Genomic DNA, 14905 nt, shown 5'->3' with positions numbered 1-14905 from the left:
GATCACCCCCCTTTCCCTGTGATGCTCCTTTTCGGCTCATCTCCCTTCCCAACCACAATAACGTGGTCTCCTCTTGCAACTGGGCGTTTTGGACGGGTTTGGGTGGGCACTGGTGGCACCGTGACGCGGTGGCAGAGACCCCGGGCAGGGGGCTGGGGGCAGCCCAGCTCAGGAAGCAAAGGAGAGAGCAGGAAAGGGGACGCTTCATCTTCAACCTCGATTACGCGCCGTCGGCTGTAGCTGCGCCGCCTCGGTTCAGATGTGATTTACATCGTCCCGCAGCGGGGCCCGGGTGTTTCCCCGGGGGAGGGAATGAACAAGTTTCATTATCACCACTTAGGCGAGGCTGGGGTTTCGGCTCACGCTCCGTAATCGAGTGAGGAGCTGCGCCGGCGCCCGCTTTCACGCCGCCTGTTATTGGAAGATGATGAACTTTGCTTTCGCCCGGCCGGGCCCCACCAGACCCGGGGGAGCTCTGGGATGCGGGATTGTTCCAGTGTAACTGGAAATAAACCCATTTCCCCCCTTTCCCCACACAAATTCTGATGTCCCGAAGCCGAGGGGCCACGGGTGAGCGGGGTGTGCAGCGGCTGGGCTGCAGGAGGGATGGACGTCACGGCGCCCACGTGCCATCGCGACGGACCCTGCGGGGGCTTGGGGACGCCGCGGCCATGACGGTGACATCCTGGAGACGAAGGACATTTGGCCCTTTCACGGGCTGCCCGGCAAAGCCCCGGGCTGCGGCACCCTCTGCCTTTGGGCGCGGAGGCGGGGGGCAGCCGGGGGCCGGTGCGGTGGGATGGGGGGGCTCGGGCTCGGCCCCCTCCTGTGCCGCCCTGCCAGCGGTGACAAAGCCAACAAAGGGAAGAGAAAAGCACTTGTCAGCCAGAATGCGGAGCGCGGAAGCGAATTTATTTTTAGATAAATCTAAAGCTTAATTTGTGAAGCTAATATCAATCAAAATGAGAGATGGGGTTTTTTTAAGTCCTTTTGCAGCCGTGCAATTTATACCGCCTGTCTCCTCTCCTCACTCTCAGATGGCAAAGGCGGCCGCTAAGTTTAACATCAGCCTCACGCGCGCCTGCCTTAGGAATGGTTATTATTGTCATTATTTTAACAGGAAGATATTCGCAGGCCAGAAACGGCATCGTTTCCCCCGGCGCGGAACGTGGGGTGCTGCGCCCCGCCGGGATGAGGGGACTGTGGGTGGTGGTGGCTTCGCCCTGGGGGCCGTGGATGCATCTTGGGGGGTCCCTGCTCCATCTCCCTGGTGCTTGCACACAATTCGGGTGCCCACAGACCCACCTGCCCGCACGGAAGCTGCGTCCTGGCTGGAGGCAGGCGCCCGCCAAGGAAGCACCCATTAATTTTGCGTTAGGCGTGCGTGGCAAAATTCTCCTCCAAGAGGGAGCTGTCTGAGGGGAGAATTAACCTGCTAAATAATACAAACCCTGCGCACCTCCTAATGAAACGTAATGACTTGGAGACCGGCAAGATGGATCGCGCCGTCGCTGCCGGCCGCTCGCCCTGATTGATGGCGACGTGGGAAAGATGATGGAGGCAGCGCCAATGCATCCCCCACGCCGAGGGGCATAGGTAACAGAGCAAAGTTTCTCCTGGGGCCCCCGGAGAGGCTCCTGACACCGGGCAGCCCCCTCCTTTGGCAGCCCCCAAAGCCCGGGAGGACCCCCTCCATCCCCATGTTCAGCCCCGCCGTGCCGCAGCCTCGCCTTTCTTTTGATGTGGCGTCTTTTCAACGACAAAGATCTAAGCGAATATTTTCCTCCAGCCAGTCACTTTAACGCGCAGGCAGGCAGTGGCATCCCCGCACCCACCTCCCAGTAACATTAACCTCTGAAAATTTCCTTTTGTCCCAATTTCTCTTTGTTCCCTGGATCAGCTGTCACGCTGCTCGCCGCCGGTGACGGAGCGATCCCCTCCCGGCACGCCATCAATATCGGCGGAGCCGCACACGCCACGGTTACGGCGAGAGAGCGAAGGAGACAAATGGAGCCGTGCTCCGCTCCGGGCACGTGGCTGCGTGGCCTCGTCCCCGGCCTTGTCCCCATCCTCATCCCTGTCCCCATGCCTGGGAGGAGCAGCGCAGGGGCCCAAAATAGGAAGAATACAGCTTTTTTTCCCCAGCAAAGCAGCCCTCTGCCTCCCGTTAGCGGCTCCCGGTCTGCGTCCATGGCCGTGCTGCGTTTTGGCTTCAGTCCGGCGGCTCCAGCGTGGGTTGTGGCCGCTCCGTGCTGCCGGCTGCCCGGCCGCAGCGTGACTCCTGCAACCCCGCCATGGGTCCCCACTGGGACCGGTCCCCCAGCCAACGATGGCCACGGGCGAGTAGTGACTTAAAACTGATCCCAGTTCTGCAGGTGGGTAAGTGGGACACACAGCAACCCCCTGCCCGTGCCCTCGCAGCCGTGCCGGGGTCGCAGCCGAGCCCCCGGCGCCCTCAGCCCCTCGCCGGCCGGGATAACGGCAGGGCCAGATGTCACCGCTGCGGGACGCGGGGACACGCGCCCTCCGCCCAGCGCTATTTGGGATTTAATACCATTATCCTAATGCCACCAGCTCGTTGTTCGGGCTGGGAAGCTGCTGCTGGGGCAGAGTTGGGGGGAGGGGGGTCTGGGTTAGGTGGGAGCAGCCCCCCGGCTGGAATGGGGCCACCGGAGAGCCCACATCCTGCGCCGGCACAGGGAACTCTCCCACCCGAGGGGAAACTCAACGGCAGGGGAGGTGCCGCCACTGCATCGGCAGTGGCCACCAGTCCCGGGATGGGGATGCGGTACCCGACCCCCTCGGCGCCCATCACCCGGCCCTCGGGGCTGCGAGGGGCCGGCGTCCCGCGGGTGCACGTGGGGCCGCAGCCCTAATCCCCGGGGATTTGGCCCACGTGCGCCTGCCTCGCCGGCCACCCTTTGGGTGCGAGGCAGAGGCTGGCGCCCAGGCCGGATTAATGGCTCAGCGCCGTTATTTATAGGTGCTCCTCCGTGCCCTAAAAACCTGCGGGGAGAGGTGGGGAGCGCGGGGGTCCCGGCTCCCGGGGGGGCCCAGGGGAGGCCACAGCAAAGCAAAGAGACTCCAGAGCACACGTCCAGCGATATCCTGGTTTTACTTTGGGAAAAACACCATCCGGACACACGGCTTGCGGGTTTTGTGTTTGGTTTTTTTTTTTTCTTTTTTTTCCATTTGTTTTTCTCTCATTTTTAAAACAATATAGTGCAGCCAGCACTTCTCACAGTAGAATATAATGGTCAATTTTAGTATAAAAAAAAAAAAAAACAAACAACATTCTCAGAGATTTGTAAATGCACTTAGTGCTTGAACAGGCCTTTCAGGGATACAGTACCTCTTTTCCGAGCACAATCACCTTGGGATTCGTCAGGGTATTTTTCTTTTTTTAACCTTTAAACATTGAAACACTTTGTATTTTGTGGTGTGGAGCCTTTTTTAAATGAATAAATCTATTAAAGACGTAATTACACATTGTGAGTAATGGACCACAGCGAGTGTTTTGGAACTGTTTCTTTTTTTTTTTTTTTAAAAAAAAAAAAAAAAGGAGAAAAAAGGAGGTATGTGAGCATCCCCGGTACCACGGTCGCCTCTAACCCAGAACCAAGGTAGGACTGACAGTCAGGGAGGGGGAAAAAAAAAAAACAAAAAAACACCAGCCTGGAAGTGTGAGACCCAGGTGGGCTCCTGGGGTGCCGTGGGGCGGGAGAGGGGCCGGGGGGTCCCAACCTCCTGGCTCAGTGGGAAGAGGAGCCGGTGGAGGAGGAGGAGGAGGAGGAAGAGGGGCGGGAGGAGACTCTGTAGCAGCCAACACGTAGATGTACAGCCTAGTCAACTAAAAAAAAAAAAAAAAAAATTAAAAAAAAAAAATCTGTTCAAGTTTTCAAGTGTTTTTCTTAAATAGCCTCCAGACTGTCCCGAGTTATTAGCTTTAATCAAAGCAGTGCAAGTTACGGACTTCAGCTACAGGTCAGGCGCCAGCTCCCTGCGGCTGCCGCGCCGGTGAGGCACCGCGTGCCGGCGAGCCTCCTGGCCGGCCGCGGCACGGGGCTCTGCCCCGCACGGATCCGGCCGGGCGCCCGCAGGCGCGCGGAGCCGAGCCTCCTCTCCCTGGATAGCAGCAACTCGTAGCGATTCCCTGTTCACATTCGTGGAGATAAAATGATTTCTGAGCTATACAGACAAGCGGTCCTTCGTCCTCGGCTTCCAGCGGGTCGCGGGCGCGTCCAGTCCGGGGACCCCGGTGAAATGCCAGCGTCCCGGGAGCCCTTTGGGCAGCCGACCCCGTGTCCCCCTCCCCGTTCCCCCCGCCCCGGCTGCCGCCGTCCGGTGCCCGCGCGGCGCCGGAGGGGAGCACGGCTCGTGCCAAAGTCCTGGCCCTGGGTTTGGGAAAAGCAGCATCGGTCCCTTATCTGTAGACGGGCAGGCGGATGTGGGCGTGCTGGTGGTCCAAGAGCCTTGGCACAGAGACGGTCTCGTAGCCCTTGCCCAGCATCTGCTCCTTGATGCAGGGCGGGTGGATGTCGTTGATGAGATATTCCAGGGACTGGAGGCTGCTGCTGAGGATGGAGGTATTGCAGAGCGTCTTGCTGGGCAGCCCCTCGCCCGCGGGCACCCCCAGCTCGCGCGGCGCGGCCCCCAGCTCCGGCGGGTTGTAACAGTCGCTGTTGGGGGTCACCAGGACGCTGTTCCAGGGCGGGGCGAAGTACTGCCCCACCGAGAAGTTGCCGTGCATGCAGTTCAAAGGGGACGAGCTCACCTTCTCGGCTGCCCCGCCCAGGGTGTAGGGGCGCGAGGCGCCCGCGCACGTTTCGGGGGACTTGCTGAGGGCCCCCCCGCCGCCGCTGCCCGTGCTGTACATTCGCAGGTGCTGCTGCTGCTGCTTCTGCTGCCAGACCAGGTAGTCCATGCCCTCGGGGTAGACGCCCGCCTTGGGTCCCAGGGCCGCGGCCGGGTTGGAGCCCAGCGCCAGCTCGGCGCCCTTGCGGCACTCCGGCAGGACGGCGCCGGCGTACGCGGCAGCGGCGGCGAAGGCGCCGTGCTTGGCCGGGCTGGGGTTGGCGGCCACGACGGCCGGGCAGCCCGGCTGGGCGCCCTGCGCCTGGCACTGCTGATTGATCTGGTAGATGATGCTCTGGATGGAGGGCAGGTTGGACGGCGGCAGGGCCAGGCTCCGGCCCGCCAGCGGCAGCACCGAAGCCGCCACCGTCACGTTGGGGGGCACGGGACCCTCCAGCTGCTTCTGGCCGCTATGGTAGCTCAGCTGCCCAGCGCAGGAGGGACCTTGAGCTAAAGTGCTTGACGCGGGGTAGGGAGCGACGCCGACCTGGGCGGGCGAGAGCTTAGTCCGCTTCCCCTCCGAGTTCTTCACCACGCTTTTGCCGGAGGCTTTGACGATGGCCAAGAGCCCCTGGTAGCCGCCGGCGTGCAGGGGGTAGGGGCTGTAGCGTTGCCCCGTGGTGTCGTAGCCGTTGACCGTCCGGTTAAGGTGCTTGTGCTGGGGGACCCTGATGTTGGTGGGGAAGATCTTGATGGTCAGCGGGCTGTTGGCCACCTTCTGTGCATAGGCGTCCAGCTCGGCGGGGCTGGGGTAGCGCGGGGAATGCATGGGTGCCGCCGTCTCGCCTGCGGGAGCAAAGCGTAGGGTGAATCCGACGGCAGCGGGAGGAGGGGACCCCGGCACCCGCCGTCCTCCCCGGCTCCCACCCGCTGCCGGCGGAAAGGGGGTCGGGGCGCCGACCTGCCCCCTTCCGCTGACGGAGCCACTTCTGAGCGGCCTAAAATAAACTCGGTGTGGAGAATGGAAATGTCACTTTACCCAACGGGGGAATCTTTCTCCGAGATTGGATTTAAACTACATTATACAAGCAATTTCATGGGTGCTTTGCGCTGCTACGAGAACCTCACCAAAAATGGAAAAGCATCGCATTTACCAGCCATAAATCAGCAGTTCCTATAATGAGCACAAAAATGTCACTTTTATGCAATTTTACAGATGAACAAAACTGGTGAAATTAACTGTGGTAACCTACTGGAGTCAGCAAAAGCCACTGCAGAAAAAAAAAATTATATATGTATATATTTTTGTGCCTTTCAAACTCTTTCTCGAGCAAGTTTCTGCCATTCTGGTGTGAAAACTCATTTGTCGTACCCATTATACTTTCATTTGGAGTTTATCTTGAGTATCCAATGAGCCACCAACTGTGAAAATGATTAAATCTACAAAATCTATCTAATAGATGGAATAAATTAGGTGGTTAAAAATCTCCACACACACGCCAGCTCCCGGGCTGGGCCCCAAAGCAGGGGACGCCCGCAGCACCGCGGGGACTGCCCGGAGCCAGGTTTGGCGAGGGAGAGACGGTCACACCGGGGAGGGGGTTTGGGGCTGGTACCCCCCCTCAAGGACCGATTTCGGAGGCTTCCTGGCAGCGCAGCCGCACGGTGCCGGGGGCAGGGGGGGCAGGCACCCAGCATCTCTGCGAGGATGCCGGGGAGCGCTTTGCTCCGGGTGCCACCAGCGATTCCTGATGCCACCACGTGCCGGGCGGCAAAGTCCCCGCGGAAGAGCTGCGCCACCCGGCGCGGTCGCCTAATGAAGTTGTTAAATCGGTCCGCGACGCCTGTCTCAGTCCTGCTCGGAGGGACGCTCCGGCACGGTGCCGGCAGCTGCGGCACCCCACAGGACCCCGCGTCACCCCGCGAGGAAGCAGCGCGACGCTCGGGGAGACGCGGCAGCGAGGCCATGGCCTCTCTCTGTGCTCTCCATCAGATTGCGCAGCGGCAATTTAACGGGCAGAGCGGCGGAGCGCTCGCCGCCATCCCTCCCGTTAAGCTGATGTTATGGGCTCTTTACAGGTGTCTTAAATAGACACTGTTATTAACGAGTGTATTAAGCCAATTAAAACCAGGGCCTCTGAGCAGGATTTAATGCAGCTGCTGGGAGACAGGAGGCACGGCGTCAGCAGCGCCCTACGGTGGGACACGTGCGGGCGCGCGGCGTCCCACGCCGTGCCACCAGCCTTGCCGGGTGCACCCTGCGCATCGACCCCCCCGCAGCCCCCGTACGGCTCCCGAGCCCGGGCGGCAGCTGCAGAGCAGCCGGCGAGCTGCACGGGCACACGCGTGTGCACGCCGGGCACTGCCGGGCACGGGCACCCCGCAGCGGGACCTCGCCTGCCCAGCGGCACGGCACGGCACGGCGCGGCACGGCACCACCGGCATCGCGAGCCATGCGCATCTGCATTCCCCTTCATGCCGGCACTGCTGTCCTTGGAGGTGGCAGCATCGTGAATACTCAATTAACATGACACTAATTAGCTGGTGACACTTGCAGAATCCCTAATGAGCCCATTCCATGGAAATGCTCTTTTCCAAGCAAAAAAAAAAAAACCAAAGAAAGCGGCCATTGCTGGAGGAGCGAGGCAGCAGCGGGCACCGTGGCTCCGGGTGCAAGTCGCCGGAACCGCGTCCCCCAGCACCGGGGCTGCGGGTGACGCTTTCGGGACGGCCCGGTGCAGCCCCGCCGGAGCTGCCCGCTGCTGCGGGACGGGCAGAGCTGCCGGCCTGGGCGAGCCCAGCTCAGCCACCGGCATCCCACCGTGAGCCCCGGTGCCGGCGCGTGGCCGCGGAGCGCCGTGGCCGCCCGCGAGCTGGCCGGAGGGGAGCCGGCTCTGTCGCCTCTTCGTGCCAGCTGGGTTGGATGTGACAAGCCAGCGATTCGGTGTGTTGTCATATATCAGGGTGACGCACCGAAAGCCCGCAGGGAAAATTACAGAGCGACCGATTTCCCGGCGCGCTGGCGGCTGCGCGGCTCCGCTGCTCCCCCTCTCCGCAGTAATTACTGCTTTCTAACGGGCTGTAATTACTGCGAGATGCAAACTCTCCGAACCGCTGCCGGCACCCGTCAGGCGCGGGCAGCCCTGACACCAGCCGCTCGCCGCCGGCCGTGCCCCCTCCTCTTGCACCGGAACCGTCGCAGCCGCCACGCCGGGGCTGGCGGGGACGCGCCGCGGACGCGGGGCCGGCGTGGTTCACCTCTCAGCTCTCACCAAAACCAAACCCGGCCGCCGGCAGCGCGTCCATCAGCAGCCGCTTCGCCCAGAAGACGTTTCACCAGCTCCCTCCCTGGCCGGCGTTCCCACGGGATGCGGCCGGCACAGCCCCAGCTCCGCGCTCCCCCTCCCTGCCTGACCTGCTCTATTTTTCCAGCCTGCACTCAATAACAGCTAAATAATTGAATCTGCTCAGCAGCCAAAGATTTGTTTTGAATTTTATTGGAATTTTAAATTGTTTTGTTTCTTCAGTATTTTATTACTGTAAATGGAAAATGCATCGCCGGCAGTAATAATCCGATGGCTTTTTATATTACTCCCAGCTTCTGCTCAAAGCATTATTGGAAACCAGGCAGAAAGGAGAAGCCATTATAACGGCAGCACAGGCTTATAAGATTACGCCTCCGGCTAAACAACTTTTTACTTTAGCAAATTGGCCACCAAACCCGGCTGGAGACACAGATGTAAATCCCAGACCCCACTGCTGTCGCGACCTGGAATAAATCTCGGTTTATGGGTCGGGGCGCTCTGGCCCCGCCGTGCCCGGAGCGGCCGGGTTTGAGCAAAATGTCCGACGGCGACGGGGAGGCGGCAGGATGAGGGGCGGGCAGGGGATGGTGGTGCTCTGAGAAACCCCCCAAAAGCCTCCCCTGGGACGCGCACTCATTGCTGGCATCCTCAGCATCCCCCAGTCCCCCGCATCTCCAGCATCCCCCGCATCCCTGGCATCACCTGCATCCCCCAAATCCCCCGCATCTCCAGCATCCCCCGCATCCCTGGCATCACCTGCAGCCCCCACACCCCCAGCATCCCCCGCATGCCCGGGGTCCCCCACCCCAAGCCTGGCTGCAGCCACAGCCCGCAAGAGCCGGGGAAGAAGGGAAGATGGGGAGAAGCGAGGGGAGGGAAGCTCACCAAAGCCATCCTTGCAGCAGGAGAGACCAAGACTAACCGGAGGCTGACGTTCCGGGGCTTGTGCCGTGCGGGACTCGGCCACACAAACCCACAACGGCTCCCAATTACCCCTGGCCCTGGCTCTGCTGGGACACAATGGGCGCCAGCGAGGCCCAGCTGCCGGGCCCCTAATTAACCCTGATTTTAACTGCAGACTTTTAAAGGCACTAAAGCAGTTACAAAGTGGAGAACAAGGCCGGGTTAATAGCGCAGACCTAAATTGCAGGCCCGCGGGGCCCGGGCCCCATAGAAATAATAGACCTGTCTGGGCTGCTCAGCTGTCAGTCAGGCGAACAATTCGGCACCCGAGGAGCTCGGTGACGGCGCGGGAGCACAGCGACGCAGCATCGGGGCTGGGGCAATCAGTGTCTGCTCGGCTAAAGCAGCTGTGAGAGCAAAACGGTGCCAGGAAAGACACTCGGCCCCAGGAAGGGTGCTCAGCGCCGGGGAGGATGCTCATCATCAGGAAGGAGGCTGGATAATGGGAAGGATGCTCGGTACTGGGAAGGATGTTCATGACCAGGAAGGATGCTTGAGACTAGGAAGGACGCTTGGCACTGGGAAGGACGGTCAGTTCCAGGAAGGAAGCTCTGTATGGGAAAGGATGCTCAGCACTGCAAAGGATGCTCAGCACTGCAAAGGATGCTCAGCACCAGAAAGGATGCTCGGCACCAGAAAGGATGCTCAGCACTGCAAAGGATGCTCGGCACCAGAAAGGATGCTCAGCACCAGAAAGGATGCTCGGCACTGGGAAGGATGCTTGGTACCAAGAAGGATGCTCAGGGCCCAGAGAGAAAGGAAGGATGCTCAGCACCAGGAAGGATGCTCCACGCTGCCCCCGCAGCCCAGCCGCCCCCGGTGTCCCCCGGCACGGTGCTGGCAGCAGCATCCCCGGCTGGACCCTCTTTTCCCCGGAGAAGGGAAAGCTCACGCACCGGCAATTTATGGCTTTAATTCCCAGGCCATGACGCTGCAGGAGACGCTGCGGTTGCCCCGCTCTGGAAGGGGACAGCGAGCGGGATGTCGGGGTGCATGGGGCGGTATGTCCCGGGGATCAGGGCTGGCAGCACCGCAGCCCCGAGCGAGGAAGCAGCAGGGACATGCCGAGCAAGGATGCAGTGGGGACATGCCGAGCAAGGATGCAGCGGGGATGCAGCGGGGACACGCTGAGCGAGGATGCAGCGGGGACATGCCGAGCGAGGATGCAGCGGGGACGCAGCGGGGACACGCTGAGCGAGGATGCAGCGGGGATGCAGCGGGGACACGCCGAGCGAGGATGCAGTGGGGACATGCCGAGCGAGGATGCAGCGGGGACATGCCAAGCGAGGATGCAGTGGGGACATGCCAAGCGAGGATGCAGTGGGGACATGCCGAGCGAGGATGCAGCGGGGACATGCCGAGCGAGGATGCAGCGGGGACATGCCAAGCGAGGATGCAGCGGGGACATGCCGAGCGAGGATGCAGCGGGGATGCAGCGGGGACATGCCGAGCGAGGATGCAGCGGGGACATGCCAAGCGAGGATGCAGCGGGGACATGCCGAGCGAGGATGCAGCGGGGATGCAGCGGGGACATGCCGAGCGAGGATGCAGCGGGGACATGCCAAGCGAGGATGCAGCGGGGATGCAGCGGGGACACGCCAAGCGAGGATGCGGCGGCCGCGTGTGGCACCCAACCGGTTAACAGCCGGCACGAAAGACATGCGCTGCCTGCCACAGACAGGCAAGAGGAGCTCCCTCCCTCTCCTCCATTCCCCGGCTCCTCTGCCAGATCAGATGGGACAAACCTTATTTTTACACATCGAAAGCACTAAAACATTTTGCAACAAATGGAAGAAGAGACCCCGGCAGTAAATCTTTACCACGCTGCCGAAGGCGAAGCCGTGGCTGGAGGCTGCCTGGTGCCTCGCTGGGGCCACGCGGCCCCAAAAGCAAAGCCTTTCACCCATTTTTCAGACAGGACCCCAGATACCAGAGCTGCTGCGCTCCTCCCGCCACAGCACAGCTCTGGATGCGTTTTTTCTGCCCCAAAATGCGACGTGAAGCTCTGGCTGCTCTGCTCACCCTGGCTTCACCTGCTCCCCACGCTCACCCCCTGGGAAGGGGCAATTCCCAGGGGTCGCCTCGCCCTGCCCCGAGCATCCCGCCAGACGTCCTGCCCTGCCCCTCTCACTGGAAATTGCTGGGCTTTCCAGCGCTGAGCTGGTGTTTCGCTCCTGCTCTGCCTCCCCGGGCCGGCGGGGCAAAAGGGCAGCAATTAGGCAGGGTTTGTAATTTGTGCAGAGGCAGGAGGGGGTGGGAAGGGCAGCGATGCTGAGAACGCCGGGCAGAGGCAGGGACTTGAGACGTCGCTCAGCGACCGGCGTGCCGACGGCTCCGATTAAGAAATAACAGCGCTGCAGCCTCCAAACGAACTGAACCCTGCAAGAGCCCAGAGCGTCTCCCCCGGCTTTGGGACCAGGCTCCCTGATCCCCTTGCAGCAAGGAGATCCCAACGTCTTCAAAGCCTCAAAAAGTGTGGAAAAAATCCTCTTTTTCTCTGCATGCGACACTGAGAGCAGATTTCAGAAGAGCTTAACCCTAAATATTTGCAAAACACCTGGGGAAAACCTAAATATTTGCAAAACACTTGGAAAAAAACCTAAATATTTGGAAAACACTTGGAAGAAACCTAAATATTTATAAAACACTTGGAAGAAACATAAATATTTGCAAAACACTTGGAAGAAAACAAACAAAACCTGGTGCATTTACCAAATCGATAAAGCCCTTGAAGTTTGAGTCCCAGCCCCAGGTGGCAAAGCTCCCTGGGCAGGAACGGGTGCCCGGAGCCTGCCTGGCTGGCTGGGAAGTGGGGTGCCGGAGCAGGCGACCCCCTGCCAGGAGCGGGGTGAATCGCAGGGGGTCCCAGGTGGAGCTGGGGGGGTCCCTGGGGGATGCTGCCCTGCCCCAAGAGCAGCCGCGGGCACCAGGCGTCCCCAGAGCTGTTTTCGGGGTGCAGCGGGGCAGAGGGGGCCGCCGGCAGTGCCGCCCCGCACCGCTCGCTCCGTGCCAGGCAGGTTGGGCTGCTGTCACATCACACCGGCTTTCCCATCCTGTGAAGTGCCGTGGTTTCTATGGTGACGGTGTCCCCAGGATGGGTGGCACGGAGGCCACCGCGCAGCGGCGGATGCGGCTGGGGGGGTCCGTGCACCGTCGCGGTCCCCGGACCCCCAGCAGCACAGGGACGGCAGCCACCCATGACCGGCACCCTTGGCAGCACCGCAGCCGCCCCCAAAACCACTGCGTCCCCGCTGCAGAACCCCCTCTGCTGCAGAACCCCCCCATACCCCAGACCCCGGCGCAGAGCCAGGACAAAAGCGTCCTCCAGCAGAGCATCCTCGGTGCGAGGAGTGGAGAGAAATGCACCCCAGCTTCGGGGGCTTAAACAAAAACCAACTGCAGAAATAACAGCGGCAGAGATCCGTCTGAACAAACGTAGGTGGCAAACCCCGCGCAGCAGCCGTAATCTGCAAAGACAACAAAATTCATGACAAAGCACAAAGGGAAGCGCCGGGCTTCGCCGTCCCCAGATATTCATCCGTTAACACGTTCCCTTTTTAGGCTGACATGTCATTTCAGACGGGCCTTTCTTCCTCCCCTTTCTTCTCCCCCTCGACGGCGCGCGGCTCTGCCGAGGCGGCTGCTGAATTGGATCACCCCAGGGCGAGCACTTTATTATCTGCAGTCAAAGCGTCACCGCAAATACCCGTCTACACACACACGTGTCACTTCCCATTTGTCTCCTCCACGAGGTATTAGCGCCGCCGCGCATCGCCGCGCACCCCACCGCCGCGTCCACCGGTGCGGCAACGGCAAACGGGAGGCGCGCCGGGAGGGCGGCACCGTGGCCGTGGTGATGCCCCGCTGCCACCCCGCTGCCAACCCTGATGCCACCCGAAGGCCATCCCAATACTGTCCCAATGCCTCCCCAGTGCCAACCTGATGCCACCCCAATGCCACCCAATGCTGCCCCAACACCGCCCTGACACCCCCCGACGCCACCCCACCACGCAGCCGCCGAGGGGACGGCTGCCAGCGCCCACAGCACCCCGTCCCTGCCACGAGGAGCAGGGTGGACGCCCCCGGGTGGGGCTGCGGGGATTGGGCACCCCATCCCCGGGTCTGCAGCCCCTCCGGTGCCCGGGAACCTGCTCCACGGCCGATGGACCGCTGCGGTCCTGGCAAGTTTGGCCACAAAGCAAAGCCCCTCGTGTGCCGGGGCATTAGAGCGAAGCCCACCCAAAGATTGCAGGGGTCCCGTGGGGAGGCTGCCCTGGCGCCCCCCGCCCATCCATCTCCCACCGCACACGTGACCGATCGAAACGTGTTTTTGCAGCGTTTCCTGGCAGGGAAAAGTGCAAGTCAACAGCACATTTCGGGCACGGCCGTTAATTGAACTCCTTTTTATGGCACGTATATAAATACACAGAACCGTCATTAACCGATCCCTTCCAGAAACTGGAAATGAAAGAATTAATCTTATTTCACTCATGTGTAACCCCTCATGAAATTAAAATGATATTTTATGGGTGTGTACAAAAGCAGAGCCTTGCCGCAGCTCCCTTAATGAAAATGCCCTTGGAGTAAGTAGAATTGGGTAACGAGAAGCCATTAAACGGGGCTTTATCCCACACGCAATTAACCGGTTTTATCACTGACGAGCGTCCCCACGGGCGGTGGGAGAGGCGTGGGTGACCCTGGAGCCGGGTCCTGGCGCTCTGCTGCTCTCTGAGCTCCGGCCACCGCCTCTCATCAGCGTTTTTTGTTTTTTTTTTCACTGCTCACATGGCAAAACACAGTGTTAGGATGGATGGAGCTTGGCAAGCCCCCCAAAACTCCTGGCTCCATAGCGATCCCACCCCCTTACGGGAGCACGCGTCCCGCGTCCTGCGCCCCGCAGCCAGGCGCCTAGCCCAGGACGACGGCAGACACGGAGAAAGCAACATTTAATTAAATATAAGCCACCGCTACATTACTGCAGAGAGCAAGAGCAGCAAAGAGTTTGGCCAAGCCGAGAGCGGTATTATTTGATTTATAATTTAAATAAAGCTCAGGATTCCTGTAATGCACACAGAATAAAATCAAAAGGGACCAGGCTGCTGGAGTTAATTGGACGTGATATTTTCCTGAGATGCTGCTTCTCCGCAGGCTCCTGCTCCCCGGCTGGAGGCGGGCAGGCGCTGGCAGGGCTCCGGGCACCCTCCCGCTGCCTCCTCCATCCTCTCCGAGAACGCAACGCCGCCATGCCGGCCCGGCGCCCGCCGCGCCACCCCGGGATCACCGGCAAGGGAAACCGGCCGCTGCCGTGAGCCGGTAACGGCGAGGACCGCGGCGAAGTCACCGATGGCGTTGGATGGGATGGGTTTCGTGGGATGCACCGAGTGACGCAGCCGTGCCGGTGCGTGGGGCACCGGGATGAGGGGACGGTAATTAGCAGGAGAGCCAAGGGGTAGAACTGGGGGCGAAGGCACTGGGGCCGCCAGCTCCCAGCACGGGCAGGAAAATCAGTCAGCTCACCTTTTACGTGAAATTAATACAAAAATTAATCAGTGGCGCGGGCAGGGTAATAGGATTTCACAGTGGTGCCAGGCCAGACGGCCAACGTGCCGAGAGCCAGACTCATTTAATATCGACAGAAACAATGCCAGAGGACAGAAATAAGACCCATAAAGATAATTACTGAGATACTCAGGAGCAAATTAAGTAATCAGAGGCACTTCTAAATTGCGCCTCGTTTTAAGAGAACGCTATCTTTGTCGATTACCTACGCAGGCGTTTAGGAGGCGGCAGGAGGCTCGGCCCCGCGCGCCGGCTCCCCGGCCCCTCTGCGCCGCGCTTACCGC

At 60.8% G+C, this 14905-nt stretch overlaps 1 protein-coding gene across 1 annotated transcript in view; it reads right to left on the bottom strand.

The window, feature by feature from the left end:
• Nucleotides 1-3096: 3096 nt before the first annotated feature.
• The window catches only part of FAM222A (family with sequence similarity 222 member A), a 29117-nt gene continuing 17308 nt past the window's right edge, over nt 3097-14905 (bottom strand). The window contains exon 3 of the mRNA XM_086761601.1: nt 3097-5640. Coding sequence (XP_086617727.1) covers nt 4424-5640 — 1217 coding nt within the window. The 3' untranslated portion in view covers nt 3097-4423. The remainder of the gene's footprint in view (nt 5641-14905) is intronic.

This window comes from Chlamydotis macqueenii, chromosome 17, assembly GCF_036417535.1.
Source record: "Chlamydotis macqueenii isolate bChlMac1 chromosome 17, bChlMac1.mat, whole genome shotgun sequence".
Taxonomy (NCBI): domain Eukaryota; kingdom Metazoa; phylum Chordata; class Aves; order Otidiformes; family Otididae; genus Chlamydotis; species Chlamydotis macqueenii.
This window is presented reverse-complemented; position numbering and strand designations above follow the sequence as displayed.